Source organism: Crotalus tigris, unplaced genomic scaffold, assembly GCF_016545835.1.
Source record: "Crotalus tigris isolate CLP2741 ecotype Arizona unplaced genomic scaffold, ASM1654583v1 scf7180000024340.7048381, whole genome shotgun sequence".
NCBI lineage: Eukaryota > Metazoa > Chordata > Lepidosauria > Squamata > Viperidae > Crotalus > Crotalus tigris.
Genome location: NW_024100510.1, coordinates 4,547,258 through 4,567,913, shown reverse-complemented (window position 1 = coordinate 4,567,913; position 20,656 = coordinate 4,547,258). Strand labels below are relative to the sequence as shown.

The 20,656-nt window shown below is 38.9% G+C and overlaps 1 protein-coding gene across 1 annotated transcript; it reads left to right on the top strand.

Annotated features, from left to right (window-relative positions):
* The first annotated feature begins 10,197 nt into the window (after positions 1–10,197).
* MEP1A (meprin A subunit alpha) lies at positions 10,198–17,743 on the top strand. The gene is made up of 13 exons (XM_039326416.1): positions 10,198–10,288; positions 10,376–10,400; positions 10,523–10,576; positions 11,378–11,418; positions 11,499–11,574; positions 12,209–12,326; positions 12,870–13,045; positions 13,169–13,390; positions 13,542–13,676; positions 14,259–14,474; positions 14,831–15,298; positions 16,146–16,313; positions 17,557–17,743. Exons 1-13 carry the CDS (start codon positions 10,199–10,201, stop codon positions 17,583–17,585), a joined length of 1,818 nt encoding a protein of 605 aa, XP_039182350.1. The 5' UTR covers position 10,198; the 3' UTR covers positions 17,586–17,743.
* Positions 17,744–20,656: the final 2,913 nt, after the last annotated feature.

Below are 20,656 nucleotides of genomic sequence, written 5' to 3'. Positions count from 1 at the left end.
AGGCACACGGAACGCTGATACCTTCGCATCAAAGTGGTACCTATTTCTCTACTTACATTTGCATGCTTTCGACCTCCTATGTGGGCAGGAGCTGGGGCAAGTATCAGAAGCTCACTCCGTCAAATGGTATTTGGATCTCAAAGTGCCAACCTTCCGGTTGACAATCCCAATGTCTTAATTGCACCATATAAGCCTACAAATAGCAAACAACTGAAATATCCAATAGTGAAAATTATTTATATTATATCAGAAGACAGTACAGATTTATATTTGAATAGAAGTAGGTTTTATTTGGGGATCTAGCTGTTTTTATAGATCTCTAAATAAAAACATATACGGTGAATATACATTTGATGATAGAGGGAGAGTTTTCAAGAAAAAGAGAGTTACACCTCTGGGGAATTAATAAAGTAATACCCTTTAGTATCAAATATGGGATGAGAATTTTTGCCTGTAAGTGGCAGATTCTACATTGTCACAGTAATACTGTATATTAGGGTATTCAGAGTGGCACAGTGGCCTAGCGGTGAAGATGGTTCCTTCCCACTTAGAAGTTTGAGGGTTCAATCCTAGGTAGCAGCAGGTGTTTCTCTCCTAGGACACAAAGAAAAAAAAATCTGCTGCGAACTCTGCATGGTATCAGGAAGAGCATCTGGCCAGTAAATGCTCAGCTCCATGCAGTTGCCCGATTCTACCCCAAATTAAGGGATTACAGGGTCGTAAAAAGGGAGTTGTTTTTTTTAAAAAAAAAAAAACTATAGATCAGAGTATTCCACTAGTTTTGAACTCAGGGTCAGATTGAGCATTTGAGTGCGTGTTACTACACTCTAAATTTAATTAGTTTAATCCAGTTAATAAATATCTAATATATATCTTATAATACATTAACATTTACATCCCTTCATGGATTATTGCCTTGCACAGTTACTGCAAAGGGGCTTGCACAGCACAAAGAAGCTATGAGTTAAGCCGTGTGGGGCCATCCAAGATGGACAGGTCATAATGGAGAGTTCTGACAAAATGTGGAGCACTAGAGAAGGAAATGGTAACCCTCTCAGTATCCTTGACAAGAAAACCCCATGGACAATACCAAAGGCTAAAAAATATGATGCTGGAAAATAAGGCCTTCGGACTGGAAGGTGTTCAATAGGCTATTGGGGAAAAGCGGACAGCAATTACAAGTAGCTCCAGAAAGAGTGAAACAGCTGGGCCAAAGCCGAAGGGATGCTCAGCTTTGAATGTGTCAGATGGGGAAAGGAAAGTCTGATACTGTAAAGAACAATACTGCATAGGAATGTAAGATCTACTGTATGAATCAAAGCAAGCTGGATGTGGTTCAACCTGAGATGGCAAGATTGAACATCAATATCTTGGGAATCAGTGAACTAAAGTGGACAAAAATAAGTGAAGTTAATTCTGATGACCAGACAAGAATCCCTTAGAACAGTGGTGGCGAACCTATGGCACGGGTGCCAGAGGTGGCACTCAGAGCCCCTCTGTGGGCACACGCGCCGTCGCCCCAGTCCTAGGCATTCAGCTGGGTTTTATAAACCTTTTTGCTTTAGGCCTCTGCTGCCGTGTGCAAAAAAAAAAAAAAAAGATTCAATCAATCAGTCAATTTCAACTTCTCGTGGGAAAAAAAAGATCTTGCAAAATTGGAATTGATTGATGGAACTTTTTAGTCTCACCCAGTCTGCCGTTACCACTGCAGCCACACCCACCCAATGGGCCACACCCACCCAGAACCCGACGATGCATAAGTGGGTTTTGGGTTGCAGTTTGGGCACTCGGTCTCTAAAAGGTTCACCATTACTGCCTTAGAAGAAATGAAGTAGCTCTCATAATCAATAAAAGAGTGGAAAAAGAAGTACTGGAGTACACTCTCAAAAATGACAGAATGATCTGTCATTAAATCCAAGGCAAACCATTCAACATCAAGGCAAACCATTCAACACCACAGTAATCCAGGTCTATGCCCCAACCACTGATGCCAAAGAGGCTGAAGTTGACCAGTTCTATGAAGATCTACAACACCTTCTAGAACTAACACCAAAAAAAAAAAATATGTCCTTTTCATCATAAGGGATTGGAATGTAACCAGAATTACAGGCAAGATTGGCCTTGGAGTACAAAATGAAGCAGAACAAAAGGTAACAGAGTTTTGTCCAGAGAACATGTTGGTCATAGCAAACACTCTTTTCCAACAACTCAAGAGGTGACTTTACACATGGATATCACCAGATGGTCAATAATAAAATGAGATTAATTATGTATTTTCAGCCAAAGATGGAGAAGCTCTATACAGTCAATGAAAACAAAACCTAGAGGAGCTGACTGTGGCTCAGATCATTAGCTTCTTATTGCAAAATTCACGCTTAAATGAAGAAAGTAGGGAAAACCAGTAGGTCATTCAGGTATGACCTAAATCAGGGGTTCCCAACTCCTGGGCCACAGCCTTGAGCTGTTTGGAACCAGGCTGCAGAAATGGCGGGCGAGCACACACGCATCCCCACTTGCATAAGCAGCAGGTGAGTACACTTTTTTATTTCAAACAATACCTATAAAAATAGAGAAAAAAAATCATTTTTGAAGTTTATTTGGGAAGGGAAAAAAGGCAGAATTAGATTGAAAATGCTACAAGAAGCAAAAGAAAATGGAGAATTTGGGTTGCTAGAATGGGTTCTATATTATCAAGCATCTGCATTAATATGGCTAAAAGAATGGATAATTCTTAGACATAAAAGATTACTATATTTAGAAGGACATGACTTACAACTTGGATGGCACACTTTTTTATGGTATGGGAAGAATAAAATTCATAAATACTTTCAAAATCACTACATAAGAAACACACTGCTTTTAATATGGGGAAAGATAAAAGCAAAAATTTATATGATAATATCAGGATGGATTTCGACAATAAAAACATATGTTCACCCAAATCTAATTAACTATGAGAAACTTGTGACTTATAGAGACATCTTGAATACTGAAGGGAAATTACAAACTAAACAAGAGTTGGAAGAACAGGGCATTGAGCTATCATGATGGCCATACCTGCAAATACAAATGAGATATGAGAAAGATACCAAAATATCTGTTTTTTATAAAGATCAGACAGTGTTTGACCAGATACTACTGTTATCAGATGAAAAATTGATTAAGAAACTGAATGGCAGTGGTTCTCAACCTTCCTAATGCCGTGACCCTTTAATACAGTTCCTCACGTTGTGGTGACCCCCAAGTGGCCTTGGAGCTGCCCGGGGAAGCCCTGGGATCCCTGCTGGGAGCGGCCTCCTGGAGGCTTCGCTGAGTAGGCCAGCTCTCTCGCAAGCCATGGCCCAAGGGAGACCAGCCCCTGCGATCCCCAGCCAGCCCGACCATTGGCCCCGCTGGCCCGGAAGGTGTGCTGGAGTCCAGGCTGCCAGGAAGGAAGAAGGACATGCAGCAATGGTAGGAGAGGAAAGCCTCCTCCTGGTCCTGGCGCTGGCAGCGGTTTCCTTGCCCTCCTCTTCCTCCTCCCCTTCTTCCTCCTGCTGCCCCCCAGGCAGCTCGGGCAGGCACCAGGACAAAAGGGGTGCCTGGGGGGAGCAGCCGGACTGGCAGAGGGGCTGGCAGGGGCTGTACAGCACCAGCCCTCATCGCGGCTCCATCAATGGGCGGAGGGTGAGGCCGGGCAGCGCGGAGTTCCGGCTGGGGCAGCTGCTTCCTCGCCCTCCTCCTTTCCTTCTTCCTCCTGCTGCCCCCCCAGGCGAATCAAATTGTATATGTATATGTATATATTATATGTATATATTCAATTTATATTGCCCAATTCAGACTGGCATCCATCACACTCATTTCTCCCATTTTCCCCTCAACCTTGTGAAATGCACTAAATTAAGGAAGGGCTGAGCTAAAGTTACCCAGTGGATTTCAGCTGAGGTTGGATTAGAGCACAGGTCTTTCCAATTCCATTCCAACAGCTCATCCGAAACATAGAAATACTATATTTACCCACTTGTGGGTTAACAATCAAGTAAGAATTGCCACTTCATAACAGTCTTCTGGCATTAACTGACTATTGGTTTAATTGCTTTTTCTTTTCATTACTAAATGAAACAGACAATGATTTTTGTTCTTAAGGTAAATTGCCTCGACTGAACATCAGCTTTACCATGATGGCTGTACGTTTCTCCCTTCTTGCTTTTGCAAACTCAACCAAATTTTCATTATTTCTCCTGATCCTATATTTTAACATGATTCTTCTAAAATTTAGTTTGATTGGCGTCTCATTTCAGATCAGGTAGAGGGGATATATATCGGCTAGATTGCTTACACGTAGAGTCATAAAAGAAATCCAGCATGAGTCTGTGGATAGTAACTCTGTGTATTTTGCTCTACCCCAAAGCTATGACATGCTAACTACGAGCATCCAGCTTGTGTTTAGTTTTCCTCTTCAGAATATGATTGGATCAGATCAAAGGTAAACACAATACAGACAGTGACTGAGGGATCTTCCATGTCCTGTTATAGAATTAGTTGCTACATAACAAGACTTCTTTGCTATCTGGAAAGCTGTATAGGAAATTTCTCCTTGATCCAACCTAGAATTAGGGAGAAATTTCCTGTTGGTGAGAATAATTAATCAATTGAACAGCTTGCTTTAAAAGTTGTGGCTGCTCCAACACTGGAGGTTTTTAAAGAAGAGATTGGACAGTCATTCCCTTGTAACTTTGTTAATCTAAATAACTCTTTTGTAGTCTTGCATAGTAAGATAGGCAAGTTAGGACAGTCTGTTGCATTTTTTTTTTAACTTCACAACTATTCCTAACCAGGATTCTTGGAGTTGAAGTCCACACATCTTGAAGTTGCCAAGTTTGAAGAACACTGCTCAATTGGTAAAGGAACTCTGCAGTAGAAAAACCGACAGCATTCTAGAAGAATTCACAGGATATGGTTATTAAAAATAAGTGGAACTCCTGTTAAAGTTAACTCCTTTTAAATACACTTTTGTTTTTATATATAAAAAAGAGCCCAGTGGAATGGCAAAGGGATAACAAAGCACATTCTCTTCCTGGACATTTAAAAAAAAAATTGCATGAATGTAGATCACAGTAGTGGATTTACTGAAGAATGATTAAAACAAGAACTATTATCCCTGTATCAATTGATTAAAACGCTAGCTTTGGCTTGAACACAAGTTAGCATTTTTATGTTCCTTCTAACTCGATTACAAAATTGTAGGTCAGCAATTCAGTTGTTCTCTGGGTGGTAAAAGAGGCAAACTGGATCACATAGCTACTGTTCCTAGGACATTGCTATCTGCTACTACTCAGAAAATGTTGTCAGCAGTTATTAGATGATACACAGTAGCAAAGTCCCTCCTGTGTCCAAACAACAACACCTTTGCTCATAATTTTCTACATTAATATGAAAAAGTAGCAACTAGGAGTGACTGGAAAGAAGGGGAAAGAACTATAATTTAACTCTATTAAAAAATCTGTCAACATCTCTCCATAATTTTAAGGGAATTTATTTGCCAAAGATAGAATCACAAAAAAATAAAATCCATGTAAAATAACACTTCTGATAGTCTTCATGGTAAAGATCATTTAGGGCTGGGTGAATAAGACATAGAAACTATCGTATATGCCGGCATACAAGGCGACCCTGCGTATAAGACGACCCCCGTCTTTGTCGCTGAGTCGCATTCCTAGAACGTCGTCTTATACGCTGGAAACTACCAGTATTTCCAGCGTATAAGACGACTCAGCGTATAAGACGACCCCCGTCTTTGGCGCCGATTTTAACGCTTGCGGAAGTCGCCTTATACGTCGGCATATACGGTATATGTTCCAGAATATATTCTAATGATGCCATGTAAAGTTAAATAAATATTATCAGTAAGATTTTGGACTAGTTTTTAACTTAATCTTTGCAACAGACTGTGAAAATGAATGTAGCCAAATGTTGGTATCCTATGTAATAAGTGACAGATGATACTGCTCTAACTGAGAAAGACAAGATGAAAATACAAGTGACGACTGCCTTAGATGAAGAAGCACCCAAAATTGACCACAGGATAAGTGTTGAGGTATTATGTATGTGAGCTCCACCACACAGATACAGGGAATCACACTTGGATCACAACAACTTGAGGGAGTAGAAAGGCTTACCTATTTAGGCAGTGTAATCGCTTGAAATGGATATGCAGAGGTAGATATCAAGTGCTGCATTGGAAAAGCAACAGCTGTTTTCCAGAGGATTAATAATAAAATCTGGTCCTCATTGTCTATATCACTGAAACTTAAACCCCATTTGCTCACCTCTATAGTGATGTCATTTATGTCAGCAAGACTTGGAAGGCATCAGCAAGTATTAACAAGAGTCTTCCAATAAAGAGGCCTTTGCTGAATCCTAGATTCACTATTTTGACCATATTACTAATGAAGAAGTGCTCCAAAACAGTTTCTCCGCCAAACGACATAACATTGTTACACACAGAAGAATCCAACTTGCAGGTCATATTCTCTGCATGGGGAACAATCAAATTCCCAACATGGCAATGAACATGGACCTCCCCGATGCCAAATGACCAAGAGGATGCCCTTGAAATACATGGCAAAGAACGTTCATGGAAGACTTAAAGATTCTAAATATTACATGGGAAGACGGTAAAATACTTACCTAAGACCAAAAATGCTGAAGTTCCATTGTTGAGCAATATGCTACAAGTATGGGAGGATCTAAGGCTAATGTAATGAGTGAAGATTTTCTTAAAAGTAGGAAAATTGCATTTTTAAAAATATACATGGTACAAAAAGCATGATGATACTAAATCTCTAGAAAGCCAGGTTGTTATTCTGGAGAAGAAGACAGCTTTAAATACAGGTAGTCCTTGACTTATAATCATCCGTTTAATGACAGTTCAAAGTTACAACAGCTATGAAAAAAGTGACTTATGACCGTTGTTCACACTTACAACCATTGCAGCATCCCCACAGTCATGGGATCAAAATTCAGGCGCTTGGCAACTGGCATGTATTTATAACAACTGCAGTAATTCAGTATGGCAAAAATGGTTGTAAAATGGGGCAAAACTCAATAACTGTCCTGCTTAGGAACAGAAATGTTGGGCTCAGTTGTGGTCATAAGTCAAGGACTAATTATAATATAAAAAATAAGGTTTATTCTTCATTTAAAACAGTCTTAACCTCTCAAAATTCCCAGCTGGCATGCAGATATGTATTACAAGGTATCATGCATTTTATATATTTAAAAATGTATTATGGAGGGAAGTACAGCAGGAAAAGTCACTTTATATAGGTAGTCTTGAACTTATGATCAGAATTGGGACCAGAATTTCTGTTGCTAAGCAAGGTGATTATTAATTGAATCATGAGGTTGTTAAGCAAATCCAGCTTTCCCCATTAGTTTTGCTTCTTTGAAGCTGGCTGGGAGGGCCACAAATGACAGTCACGTGATCCTGGGATGCTGTAGTCCCTGTAAGTGCAAGCTGATTGCCAAGTGCCTGAATTTTGATCAGGTGACCATGGGGATACTGCGACACTGGATAGTGCAAGAACCAGTTTTAAGTCACTTTTTTCAGTGGTGTTGTAACTCTGAACGGTCGCTAAATGAATGGTTGTAAGCCGAGGCCTCCCTGTATTGCAAAAGTCTATTGTTATGCTTTTGTGAAGTTGTGACTAGATACTTTGCTTTTTTTGTAAAAAAAAAAGGTGCCGGAACTCATGCAGAGCTCTGGCTCCAGTTGAAAGTCCTTTAGGGGAGGGGGGGGGAAGAACTGCTTTAGGGAGCTTCCGAGGTGCAGATCACATGAGCAGTGTCAGCTGATGGAGGCCATTGCCGCTGATTTTGAGAGGGCGCTTGTTCGGCATGTCTTCTGCCACCTCGTCCTCCTCCACCTCTGATGACACAGAGGCTGCCTCAGGAGCCAGAGTGACCAAAGCGGTGGCAGTGCTGCTGCTTTGGGAGTGCGCCCGGTCCCTCGAAGAGATTTGCTCCAGGAGTCAGTCCTGGTCCCTGTTGGCCAGCACGGGGGTGAGAACAGGCAGCGGCGGTGGGGGAAAGCCCCATGAACCAAGGCAGAGAAGAAGGTCTGCTTCCAGGGCCATGGAAGTATTTCTGGGTCGACCTTCAATGCCCCCGATTTCCCCGGGCAACTTCCTTTCACTGAGCCAGAGCTTTACTCGTGCTGGCAGCTTAGAAGGAGCCGGTTCTTCCCTTCAAAAAAAGATGCCAGAACGCCATTCCGTGCCTTCTATGACAAAAAAGCACTGCTTTGCAAGATTAGCAGGATACAAGAGGAAGAAAATAATCGCTCTGCAAAGTCCTGAGTCAGGCATTCGCTCCAACTATGTTCTAATTAGAAGCCATTAAATTGCACTATCTATGCTATTGCTGTTTCTGCGCTCATTAAGAAAAGATTATTTCAAGGACTTGTGCTTAAACCTGTTTTTTCTACCTCCCTCTGCATGTTACATAATATGGTAGAAAAGCAACTAATAATTCCATTTGCCATTTTTTTTCTGCAGCCATATCAGTTTTAATTAATTACTATCCTAATATCTTACTACTTGCCAAGCCAGGTAACTTCCATTCTATATCCATGACCATTCTATAATTAGTTTTAACTGTTTAGTTGGTCCGACTCTTGGCAACTTTATAGGCAAGTATTCTCCATGCTGCCCTGTCAAGCACAGCTTCTTTCAGTTGTTGGGTGTTCAATCTTTGTATCAGCTTTAATGATTATCAAGCCAGCAAAATTCCTTGCTTGCCCATTCTTCTTGATCCGCTAACCATTCCTAGCATCATTGCCTTTCCAATGAATTTGTACACATGACATGGCCAAAGAAAATCAGACATAGTCTTGTGATTTTTGGCTTCTACTGATGTTTCTGGTTTTATATGATTCAGCACCTCTCTTCTGGTTGTTTTGGCTATCCATGGTATACACAATAATTTATACCAGCACTATAGTTCAAAGGCATCAATTCTTCTTCAAACAGCCATTCTTATTGTCTAACTCTCACACCAATACATCATTATAGGGAAGATTATTGCTCTAACTAACTTTTTTGTATTATATCAACATCTCTGCTTTTTCAGATCTTATTATGTTAACCATTGCAGTGCACCCTAAAGTTATCCTGCATTTGATTTCAGAATAAAACTGCCATCTTGAACAATTCTTGATCCATTGATAAAATCTCAAACTACTTCAATTTCCTCCTTGCTGATTTTAAACACCTCATGTCCATATGCAGCTGTTGCCATTATCTTTATTTTCCCGATGTTAAGACTCAATCTTAACAATGAAAACCTCAGACAGGAGGAAGAGCACCGCTGGGTGGGCAGGCAGGTGTCTTGCTCGGCTGTGGCTTGGGGGGCACTTTTTTCCGTGCCATTGTAACTTTGAACAGTCACTAAGCAAACTGTTGTAAGTTGAGGACTACTTGTACTTTATCACTTTTTTCTTTTTTTTTGTCATCAGGTTTTTGACACCTTGCTAGGCGACTGGTGGTACTCGGATGTTGCCATATCCTAAAAGTGGTACAATGGGTGAAAAGGTTGAAAAGCCCTGCATTAAGTAATTTATCTGGTCAAAATATGGGATAGTTAATCTGGAAAGATATGTTGTTGACAAATTCGCATTCACTTCTGGTAACTGTCATATTTTCAAGATGCTTACAGATGGATGTCTTTATGATATGTTCTGGAATTGCCACAAATATAGCTCTTAAATTGGTGGCCTGTAGTTCCTTAGTTATTTCTTCCTCTTTTGAAAGATAGGGATATTTGCCTGTTCTGTTCATTTCATTCATTTGGCCCTTCATCTGTTTTCTAGGAGTTTAGAGATAATATATAAAATAGTATGTATTATTTATTAATAAATGAGAGAATGGCCAGACCATTCTCTCATTTATTAATACTTACATGGTTCCATATACATGGATGTTTTATTCATGGAATTTATGAACAGTTCTTTAAGCATCTAAATAGGCAATAATATCAATATCATTATTTCTGATTCTCTAGAGAAAAAAGGGGAAACTATATAGAGAAAAAAAATGAGTTTATTGATGAGTAATTAGGAAATAAGATGGCTTAAATATTAGCCTGTGATTGCCTAATTCTTAATAAATTTCTCTGACACTGAATACAAAGTCCAGAATTTTTACACATTATTTATGCCATGCCTTCAATCATTCACAGCCACTCCAAAATGTCTTCACCTCGGCTCCTGTGCCTGGCAGTATTGCTGACTGTCAGTTCCACCTTTACGGTATGGTATTTTCATAGATGCTTCCTGACTTGATATAACTTTATTTTCCTTGCTTGAGTTTCTAAAAATGTCCAATTGCCATTGCAGATACGGAGGAGAGCAGAACATGAAGGTAAATCAAAACTCAAAATGAAATAAGTATCTTTTTCTAAGGTGGGAAGCATATAGTCTGAAGTAACTATCTGTAAAGAAGTACATATTTTATACTAATATGTGTATTTATTTATCTAAAAGGGCACTCCTTAGATGAAGGAAAACCTAGGCCAGGCATCCCTGAAATCAATGCAGGTAAGCAAATTCATTTGAGAAAAATATTCTACTGTAAATTTATGTATATAAATGGGGAAAAAAAAATACTTACTTGGGATCCACTGAAATCAATAGAAAGAAGTAGACCTATAGAACATCAAAACGAAAAACCAATCAAAATAGCATGTTGGCTTCAGCTATTCTTTATGGTGAGGTCTGTTTTGATGTGAAATTTTAAGTACTACAGTACTGAATCTGAATGAGTCCTGTCAGTGCCAAAAAAAAATTAGAAGCAGTGTAAGAGAATGAGGAAATTGGAAATGTTTAGTCTGGAGAAGAAAAGTTTGAAGGAGCTATGACTGCATTTTTCATGTTTATGAACGGATTTCACACAGACGAAGAGCTGATTTGTTCTCTGAGGACAATTGTGGAGAAACAAAAAAACTTGGCTTGCATCTTTAATTTCTTCTCTCTCTTCTCCACTGATCATATCTCCCTTATTATCACAATTATTTTCCTTCATACCCATTACATTAGAGTATGCTCTGAAAGACTGTTTACGGTAAAGGATCTACATCAGCGTGTGACTAATGACATCCAATATATGTCGATTCACTCTGTTGTGTCCAGTTAAAAAAATGTTCAAGCTAAATGTTTATAGGAATGCAGCAAAAATCTAGACTGATTCCCAGGCCTAGACATGGACATGTTTAATAAACAGAAAAAAATTCTATTAAATGCTGGGATTTTTATCTGTGGATCTAAGATTTAGAGAACACAAAATTCTAATGATTCTTTAAATAATGCTTTGCTCTTAATTATTGTTTGTTCTACATTTAGCAACTGGAAAGAAGTTCTTTGAAGGCGACATTGTCATGCCGGTATGTAAGGTTGATCTACTTTTTTATCAAGAGGTTATGAAATAAACTTTTTAAAAAACATAGTTTAATTTTTTTAACAGCTTGAACGGAATGCACTGAGGGACGAATCCTATAGATGGAAACTTCCAATTCCATATAAAATGGGCACCAGTATAGGTAACAAGACATTTTCTGCTCTAGAACATTAAATTGATCATTAGTCTGATGGATACAATGGATTAAGCAGTAAACTCCAATAGAGGGCAAATTTAGTCGATCATCTGTCCTCTTCCCTCTGCAACTCCCTAAAAATGTTCCTTTGGAGCTCCCTTCCTTAACTGAGTCCTCACTTCTTCTTGGGCTTCAGTTTCAATGTTTCCAGCCAGCTCTTCCAGATGTTAGGCTTTTTAGTAGATAAAGACAAAATCTCCTTGAGTCTGACCCATTAGCTATTTCCATGTAACCTTCTTGGCAGCAATACGGAAGTGGTTTGCTTTCTTCCAGGATGTTTCTAGTCTAGCCCTGAAGAGAGGAAGGAGCACTGAGTGAGAAAGTAGTAGTGAGAAAGTATATATGAATGACTATTGAGAGAATCCTTCTAGTGGCATTCCATTTTTATCCAATTTATTACTTTTTATATTGTTGTCAAAGTATATAATGCTTTTGTGGGTGTCTATGGTATCCACAAAGCCATGTAAAAATATCTTACATGTTTATTTTAAAAGCAAGTTGTAAATCTCTCAATATTTCTAAATAGCATTGATCTCATTTGTCTGGATAGGAATATAAAATAGACATTCTTTTCTTTCAGACCTGAATACCAAGGGCGTCATATTACAAGCATTTGAGATGTTTCGACTCAAATCTTGCATTGACTTTAAACCCTATGAAGGAGAGAAGTCCTACCTCCAATTTGAAAAGCTGGATGGGTAAATTTATTCAAACAAACAAGCTAATGTCATGACAGAAAGCTGTTGCATTTAAATAATTATTGCCCACAGTTAAAGTACATGAAATGATACTGTATTCCTTCCCTCGTTCTTTATTGAAACCTAGTATAAGCACAAATTAGACTATTTCTCCTCCTTTCTGAAAGCATATAGACAGATTTTCTGTACATGTCTATAGTTTCCCCTCTGTACAGTTTCTGTACATTCCTCTGTATCTCTGCATTTTTGCAAAACTCATGAATATTCAATATAAGTCCTGTTTATTAAGATCTGAATAGCCTTATGATGTATTAAGAACTATAAGAATAGGTATCATACTAGATTTGTATTTGGTTGATGTAAAGCGGCTTCAATATATTTTTTGAATGGATAACTTAGAAAAATAAGATGGTATGCTATGTGGCGGATGGGGGACCTCTCCCTCTGCTATCATGTGACTCCTCTAGCCTAAATAGCTATGTATATATATTAGTTGTATTAAATCAGCTATTTTGAATGAATGAACATATCATGGTAAAACAGATGCTGGTCCTATGTGGGAGATCTTCAGAATGGCCAGATCGTTTCTATTGGATCACGCTGTGAATATAAAGAAACTGTGGAGCATGAGCTCCTGCATGCCCTTGGATTTTATCATGAACAGTCACGCACTGATCGAGACGACTATGTTAAGATTTGGTGGAATGAAATCATTGATGGTGAGTGGAAGGGAGAGAAAAGATACTACAAAATAAGTAATGAATAATGTATTAATTGTTTAATAAAATATTAACACATTAATTGTCAAACTTGACCAAAAGCTTTGGTATTTTCTATCCTAGGTCAGGCATATAATTTTGACAAATATGATGACAGTTTCATTTCTGATTTAAACACTCCATATGATTATGAATCTGTCCTGCATTATGGACCTTATTCATTCAATAAGAACAGTTCTGCCCCTTCAATTACAACAAAAATTCCAGAATTCAACAATGTCATTGGGCAAAGCCAGGATTTGAGCAAGATAGATCTAGAAAGGCTTAACCGCATGTACCATTGTGGTAAGTTCACTCTATTATACTCAAATTATTTATGCTAAAATAATCGTGAAACCTTACATCTTAAATATTCCTTAACAACAAAGAACAGTTAACAACTAGGTCTATTACCTTTAGATTACTTTAACCTGAAATGTGGGGGTATTTCCTGCAGCTTCCAGTCTTACCCTCCTTGACCAATGTTCATTTGAGTCCATCAATATCTGTGGTATGGTGCAAAATGGGAGAGACGAAAAGGACTGGGAACATACCTTGACTACAAGTCGGGATAACAACAACCACTGCTTAGGTAACATACTAGCGTGTAATTTAAATGGATGAGAATGGCTGTACAATTGGAAATCATTTGATAATGAAAGCCTGTAGGGAGGATATAGCATATGAAAAAAAAGAGAATTAAAATGTGACAAAGTAACCAGTAATGGAAATCTACTTATGATGAAATATATATTTTTTCTTATTATGTTCCTCTTGCAAATATATGGACATCAAAAAAAATTGTATGTTGTGGGCAGAAGGAGTAATCTTGAGGATCAGGAGGAAGAGCCACAACCAAGACAATGGTCAAACAAAAGAAATCTGATCTCTGGCACAAATGCAATTTGAGAAAGTGTCTCAGAATTGACCCTTCTCAGTTTTCAGAAAGAGGGAAGGAAAGGGAAGCATATTCAGATCTGCAAAACTGATGCCAGCCCTTTGAGGTAGACAGGGATAGAAAGCCAAAGTTATGAACGCTAATATTACTTTTATTATAAGATTACAGTAACAGAATTTCACGAGTGCCTCAGTTTAAACCCAGTGAAATCCTGCACAGTTGTCCCAAAATGAATCATGTCCACAGGACATTAAATCATCTTCATCTACTTTACAGAGAAAGGGTACGTTATGAGCTTCGATACCGCAAAAGGCCTTTCAGGTGAAGCAGCCATTTTGGAGTCCCGTATTCTTTATCCAAGAAGAAATGAGAAGTGCCTACAATTTTTTTACAAATTTGATGGCAGTGCAAAAGATGAGTTGATTGTATGGCTTAAAACTGATGATGGTACTGGAAATGTTAGGAAGTCAATAAAATTGAAAAGCATCCATGGTAAGTTCTCAAGTAACCTTTGAAGATTTACTTCAAAGATTCAACTTTTATCTTTACTACTAAGCAAAATTTGGAACACACCTTGACAAAACTGTTGCTTCTCTGGGGTCAAGTAAAGGGCCTCAAATATTATTTATGGTATCCGTGTAATGCAATCCTATGGTGGAGGGCTTTCCAGCTTTTTTAAAGGCACAATTGCTTCATTAGCTCTTTTATGTTATAGTAATTTTGTCCTCATATCTTCCTCACTTTACTTCTGCTAAATATCACTTTGAGATCATCACAGGGAAAGTAGCATGAAATGGGTTGAATATGTAAATGAATCAAATATTAAATTTTCCCCTCTCCCCTTTCAGGTGATGGAGAGAAGCAGTGGAACTTTGCAAACATTCCTTTCAACAGCCAGACCAAATTCCGCTATGTTTTCCATGGCCTTAAAGGAGACCCACAAAATTCCAAGGGAGGAATTCACATTGATGATATCACTCTGACTGAAACGCAATGTCCTGCCAGCGTTTGGCAGATAAGAAACTTCACTTCCATTTTAAAAAGTTGCTCAAAAGGAGATTATCTGCCAAGCCCCATCTTTTATAACTCTGAGGGCTATTGCTTTGTGCTCAGTCTCTATCCCCGTGGTGCAGCCAACTCAAATGGAGATTACCTAGCAATCATGTTTTCTTTATGCAGTGGTAAGAATGATGGAGCATTAGAGTGGCCAGCTGGGAATAGGCAAGTGATATTCACCATAGTGGATCAAAATCCTGACATCACCCAAAGGATGTCATCAAGCCGAACCTTTGTTACAGATCCCAACCAGCGTTACAGTAAGTCTAAGAGTTGTTTGGGTTGTGCAGAATTGATTGCTTTCTCTTTTATTTAAAAGTATTGTATTCTATACCTCTTCCTCCATTTCTAATTTACTGAGTGAAATCCAATCTAAGGAAATGCTACAAATTCTTGGATTGGTGGTAAATTTGAGACAATCCCTAGAACCTATGACAAATTCAAGCGACAATAAGGTGTAAAAAAAATCAGGCATAAAAGTATTTTTAGTTGGCACCTGAAAATAAAACAAAATGTTAGGCACCTGAAATGTATCTACTAATAGTATTACAGGCTACTTTATTAATTCCCCCCATCTCCCCCTTTTGGAAAAGCAGGTGCTTTCAGACCATGGCAATAATTGTGTATACCGTCATTTGACTCAAAGTTTATCAGTAGCATTTTTAAATTACAGTATGTCTCTGAAAGTGAATTAGCATCTAGCTGCATCTGTATTCACTGGCAAAATATAATGCAGAAACAGTAATAAACAAGATACTGTGTCTGAACCAACTCTCCATTTTTCAGAAATAGCCATACATTGTAACATGTGGAAATAATTATAATTAAAGCTACGGCAATTAGAATTTTTAAAGGAATCTCTTGGAGAATAAGAAAGCTTATTACACAGATTTTTAAAAATAATGTAGATAGGACAACACTTCCCTCCCACCACCACTGAGGCAAAATTATCTTATATTCCAAATAGGTACTTTTTTTATAAAAAAAATGTTGGATGGGAATGTTGTGTCTGATTATTTGAATCTTATATAACCCTACTAAAAATATTGGCTGTTGTATATATTGATCCACTTCAGTTTATTTATGGTTGTTTATTTTGCTTCATAGATGGCAAATTTTATTGGGATAAGGCCGACATTACTGGATTTTTTGATCCTTCCTATAACACCCATGTAGGTCCAGGGTGGGGATGGAATTACATCTTGCCATATAGTGAATTGTATCAGAAAAATTTTCTTAAAAATGACAATCTCATCATTTTTGCAAATTTTGAAGGTAGGTTCTTATTGTTATTTCACTGCAGTCTTTGAAAAATATAGCTGTATACAGGAAGATTTAAAATATTCAAAGCAGAGTTGCTTCATCTGAGTTTGAATTGTCATTGGTTTGCCTACTTCTCCTATCTTAGTTTTAGAAGTAGTTTGTATTGAGATGTTCTTTGAAAAGGCTGCACATCTTTTCAATATGTGTAGTTTTAAGGTGGGAAGATTCCAAGATAATTGATTCATTTTAAAGACCTTAGCCCGCTTAGGGAATATAGCTAAGTCCAATAAGTATCACATTTTCTTGTTAAAGAAAAAGCCGATATTTGGACTACATGTGGTAGCAGACCTGTAGCAGCAACACCAAGGTCAGGCACATATCAGGACAGAACAGTCGAGAGAATAAGAGTCCAACACCACGGAATGTCTGTATTGGACTCAGAAGGAGACAGGAAGCCCAGATAGAAATTGAAGAATGAACCGTGGGGATAAGGGGAAAAAAAATGACAGAAAAAAATGGACAAAGTATATGGAGGTGGTTTGGCAGATGTTTTAAGCAGAAAAAGTAGATAAGAGCACTGAGAACTTTTGGGTTTGATGTGATCAGACTGTTGTATAACTCTGATAGGTATCAGATGAGAAGAAGCAACTTGGAGCAAAAGGCAGAATGGAGAGAGGATGAATTACATACATTTTTGATGCAATTAATGTGAGGAGTGAAGGGAATCCCACAAGGGACAAAGAACATTGTTTTTGGTAAAGGCAAGCTCAAACAGTGCTCAGTACAATGTGTGGAATCCTCAATGCAAGATCAAGGATCAAAGGAAATGCTAGGGTGAGGGGACAAGATATTTAGTCAGGATAGCTTGCCAGTCTGACTATTAAATCAACAGCAACAGGCAGTGTGGATGATATGAACTATATTGGTAGGCTGGCCAGGTGATGACCATACATATTTAAATGTATTTATTTTATTTGGATGCATGCAGAAAAAAAATTTGAGAACTATTTGGGCTTCATCGTAATATAAAATATAGATTAAGGAAATGATGTAGCTCTTTGGGTGTATGTCTGCATCTGGATCAGTTCCATGACTGAATTTCTATTTTTACATGGAAGCTCCACTTACCGGGCAGAAAAACTTTATCAGTTTTATTTCTCAAGTTCAAAGATTGTGTAATTTATCTTTCTGCTTCTTGCTGACAATTATAATTAAAAGCTTTGTTTCTCCTTTTTTCTTCTGGTCATATCTGCAGTTATTCATGAGCCAGCCAGTGTTTTATAAATCCTTGAAATTCTTGACAAACAAATGTACGTCTCCTCTGCTTCATCTGCTACCAGGAGCAATTTCTGACAGTTGGCCTATGGATTCACCTTTACTGGCCCTGTTCCCTTGAAAATAGAGGTGGAAAATATAATGATAATAAAATACACTGTTTCGTGCGTTGGTCTGAATGTCTTTTGTCAAAAGGAGACAAGGATGTATCTCAGTCTACAATTCTTCAAACTTTGTTTATAACTGTGGCATAGTCCACATGTTGTATTTGCTAAAAATAGAATGTCTTTTAAGCCATATAAACAATAGTTGAAATATGTAATAGTGAAAATTATTAATTACAGTGTCACATTAGGAGTTCAGTTCTTCATTAACTATATCTGAAGACAGTACAGACTTATGTTTGAATAGAAATAGGTTTTATTTGGGATCAGCTGTTTTTGCAGATCCCTAAATAAAAACAAATTCAGTGAACAAACATTCAGGCATGACAGAGGGAGATTTTTAAAGAGAAAAAAAAGGTACATCAAGAGAATTACTGAAATAATGCCCTCCACTTAATATAAAATATGAGGATTTTTTGCCTGCCAAATGCTATCTCAGGTGGCAGATTCTATGTTTCCACAGTAATACTGTAGAACAGGGTATCCCACTGTTCTTGAATTCGGGATCACACTTAGCATTTTAGTGACATGTTAAAAAATATACTTCACTTTAAATTTAAATTTAATAATAATAAAGGTGGAAGGGACCTTGGAGGTCATCCAGTCCAGCCCCTTGCTCAGACATGAAACCCTATACCATTTCAGACAAATGGCTGTCCAATCTCTTCTTAAAAACTTCCAGTATTGGAGCATTCACAACTTCTGGAGGTAGGTTGTTCCAGTGATTAATTGTTCTAACTGTCAGGAAGTTTCTCCTTAGTTTTAGGTTGCTTCTCTCTTTGGTCAGTTTCCATCTGTTATTAAACCCAGTTAATGTATCTAATACATTTTTTATAATTCATTAAATGTTACAGTTCAAAAATACTTTGGGAGGTACTCAGAAGACCTCCAGACATGTTGAGGATTATCTAAACCAAACCAGTGCAAGGTGTTCTAACACTGTCCCTAACAGAAATCTCTCCATCTGGTTAAGAAACCAGGGCAGTCTATTTCATCAAAGATTTTTTTTTGCTTCTTCCAATGTCTAGCCAGTTCCAATCATACACCTTAGAGCAGTGGTTCACAAATAGTCACATGCATGCCATAGAGTTATAGTTCAGGTAAAATTTAGCATAGTCACTTCTAAATTTATTTAAATATATTATATTTAATATTCATATATTATATGAATTAAATATTATATTTAATATTCATATATTATATGAATGAAATTTTTGTACTAGAGTGAGCTTTAGATTCTTTGACAGAGTGATTGGCTAGATCAGTGGTTCTTAACCTTTTTGAACGAATCGCCCCCTTGAGCCAATGAGGAAGTTGTCATCGCCCCCCTCCCCCAACATAACCTCTCAATCACAACATAGGAAATAATTCTTCAATTTATGCAAACACTTTTTTTGTTTTCTTTAAAATTGTCATCAGGACATATGATGCAAATAATTTATTTCCAGTCTTTTTCCCATATCTCAACTGTGTGAAAAATTTTGGTGCCACCCGTCAGTTTATTCCCAAACTTCATGGTACAAGTATTTCATTATTATCTTATTTATTCAAGACTCTTAAATGTAATAACCACTGAAGACAAAATTCAATTGCAAGAAAGTGAAATGCCCGAAAAGAAAAACAGTAACATTTAATGATTGAATTACAAGTGAAATTTAAGACGCAAAAAGAAATATAAAAAGGGCATAAGAACAAACCGCAATGCAGGAACTAAGAATTTCAAGACGAAAACTCTGAAACTAAATTAAGATTCGAGGAAAGTATATATAGTCACGCACACTGTAAAAAGGATTAAAAAGACACAAAGAAAATATAATATCGAACTGGAGTGCACGCTAAAAAAGTACAATACAAAGAGACACACAAAACAGCATGTGATGTTTCGAAAGAAGCACTCCCCCCTCCATCATTGCCCATTCTGGCCAATGGCGCGCCACTGTATGGGTAGAGTAGGGGTAAGCAACCCAAAACACTCAAAGAGCCACTTGGACCCGTTTCCCACCGAAAACAAAAAACTGGGAGCCGCAAAACCTTTTTGACATCTAAAATGAAGATAACACTGCATGATACATGTATTTCATTTTCATTTCTTAATCTGGGTGATATCGCCCCCCCCAGGGGGCGATTTTGTTTTTCAGGGGGGCGATGGAATGAAAAGGGGCGACATCGGAGTGAAGGAACAAAGAGGGGGCGATATGGGGGCGATGGAGCAAGAAGTTTTGGGGACATTTTTGAGCCTGCCCCTGCGGCTCCGAGCCTCCTCCGCCATTTGGAGAGAGAGAGAGAGCGAGAGAGGCACTTGTGCTTCTCTCTCTCTGTCTCTCTGTCTCTCTCTCTCTCTCTCATGCGGATTTGCCCCCTCACTGGGCTCCTGGTTGGCCCTGCACCCGGGTGCCCCGCCTTCTGGGACAAGCGCAGCCAGGAAGTCCATTTTCCTGGCTGGCTCCATCCCAGGTGCACGTGGCCGGGGAACCGCGCAGGGGATCCCCGGGATCCCCGCTGAGAGCAGCCCACCAGAGCCTCAGCCTAGCGGGCCAGCCTTCCTGCAAGCCACAGTCCTGAGGGAGAGCTGCCCCTGCGATCCCCAGCCGTGGGACTGTTGGCCCAGCTGGCCGGGAAGGTGCTCCGGAGTCCTGGCTGCTTTGAGAGGTGAGTAGAAGATGGGGGGAGAGAAAGGGAGGGGGAGGCATTTTCCAACCAGACCCAGGAGAGCGCCTCCTCCTGAGGTCTGGTGCCGGCTTCCTTGCCCTCCTCCCCTTCTTCCTCCTGTTGCCCCACGGGCGGCAGTCCTGGCTGGGGTGGCGGCCGGCGGGGGCATCGCTCCCTGGGCAACTCTGGTGGGTCACAGATGGCCAGGAGCATTGTGCGTTGCAGAGCAGCCCCAACTCCTCCAGCAGCTGATGGGGGTGTTCTACA

Coding starts and splice junctions, on each gene's coding strand:
- MEP1A (XM_039326416.1), top strand. CDS start 10,199: ATGCCTTCAATCATTCACAGCCACTCCAAAATGTCTTCACCTCGGCTC. Junction 12,327..12,869: donor CAATTTGAAAAGCTGGATGG/GTAAATTTATTC, acceptor ATGGTAAAACAG/ATGCTGGTCCTATGTGGGAG. Junction 13,391..13,541: donor TAACCGCATGTACCATTGTG/GTAAGTTCACTC, acceptor TATTTCCTGCAG/CTTCCAGTCTTACCCTCCTT.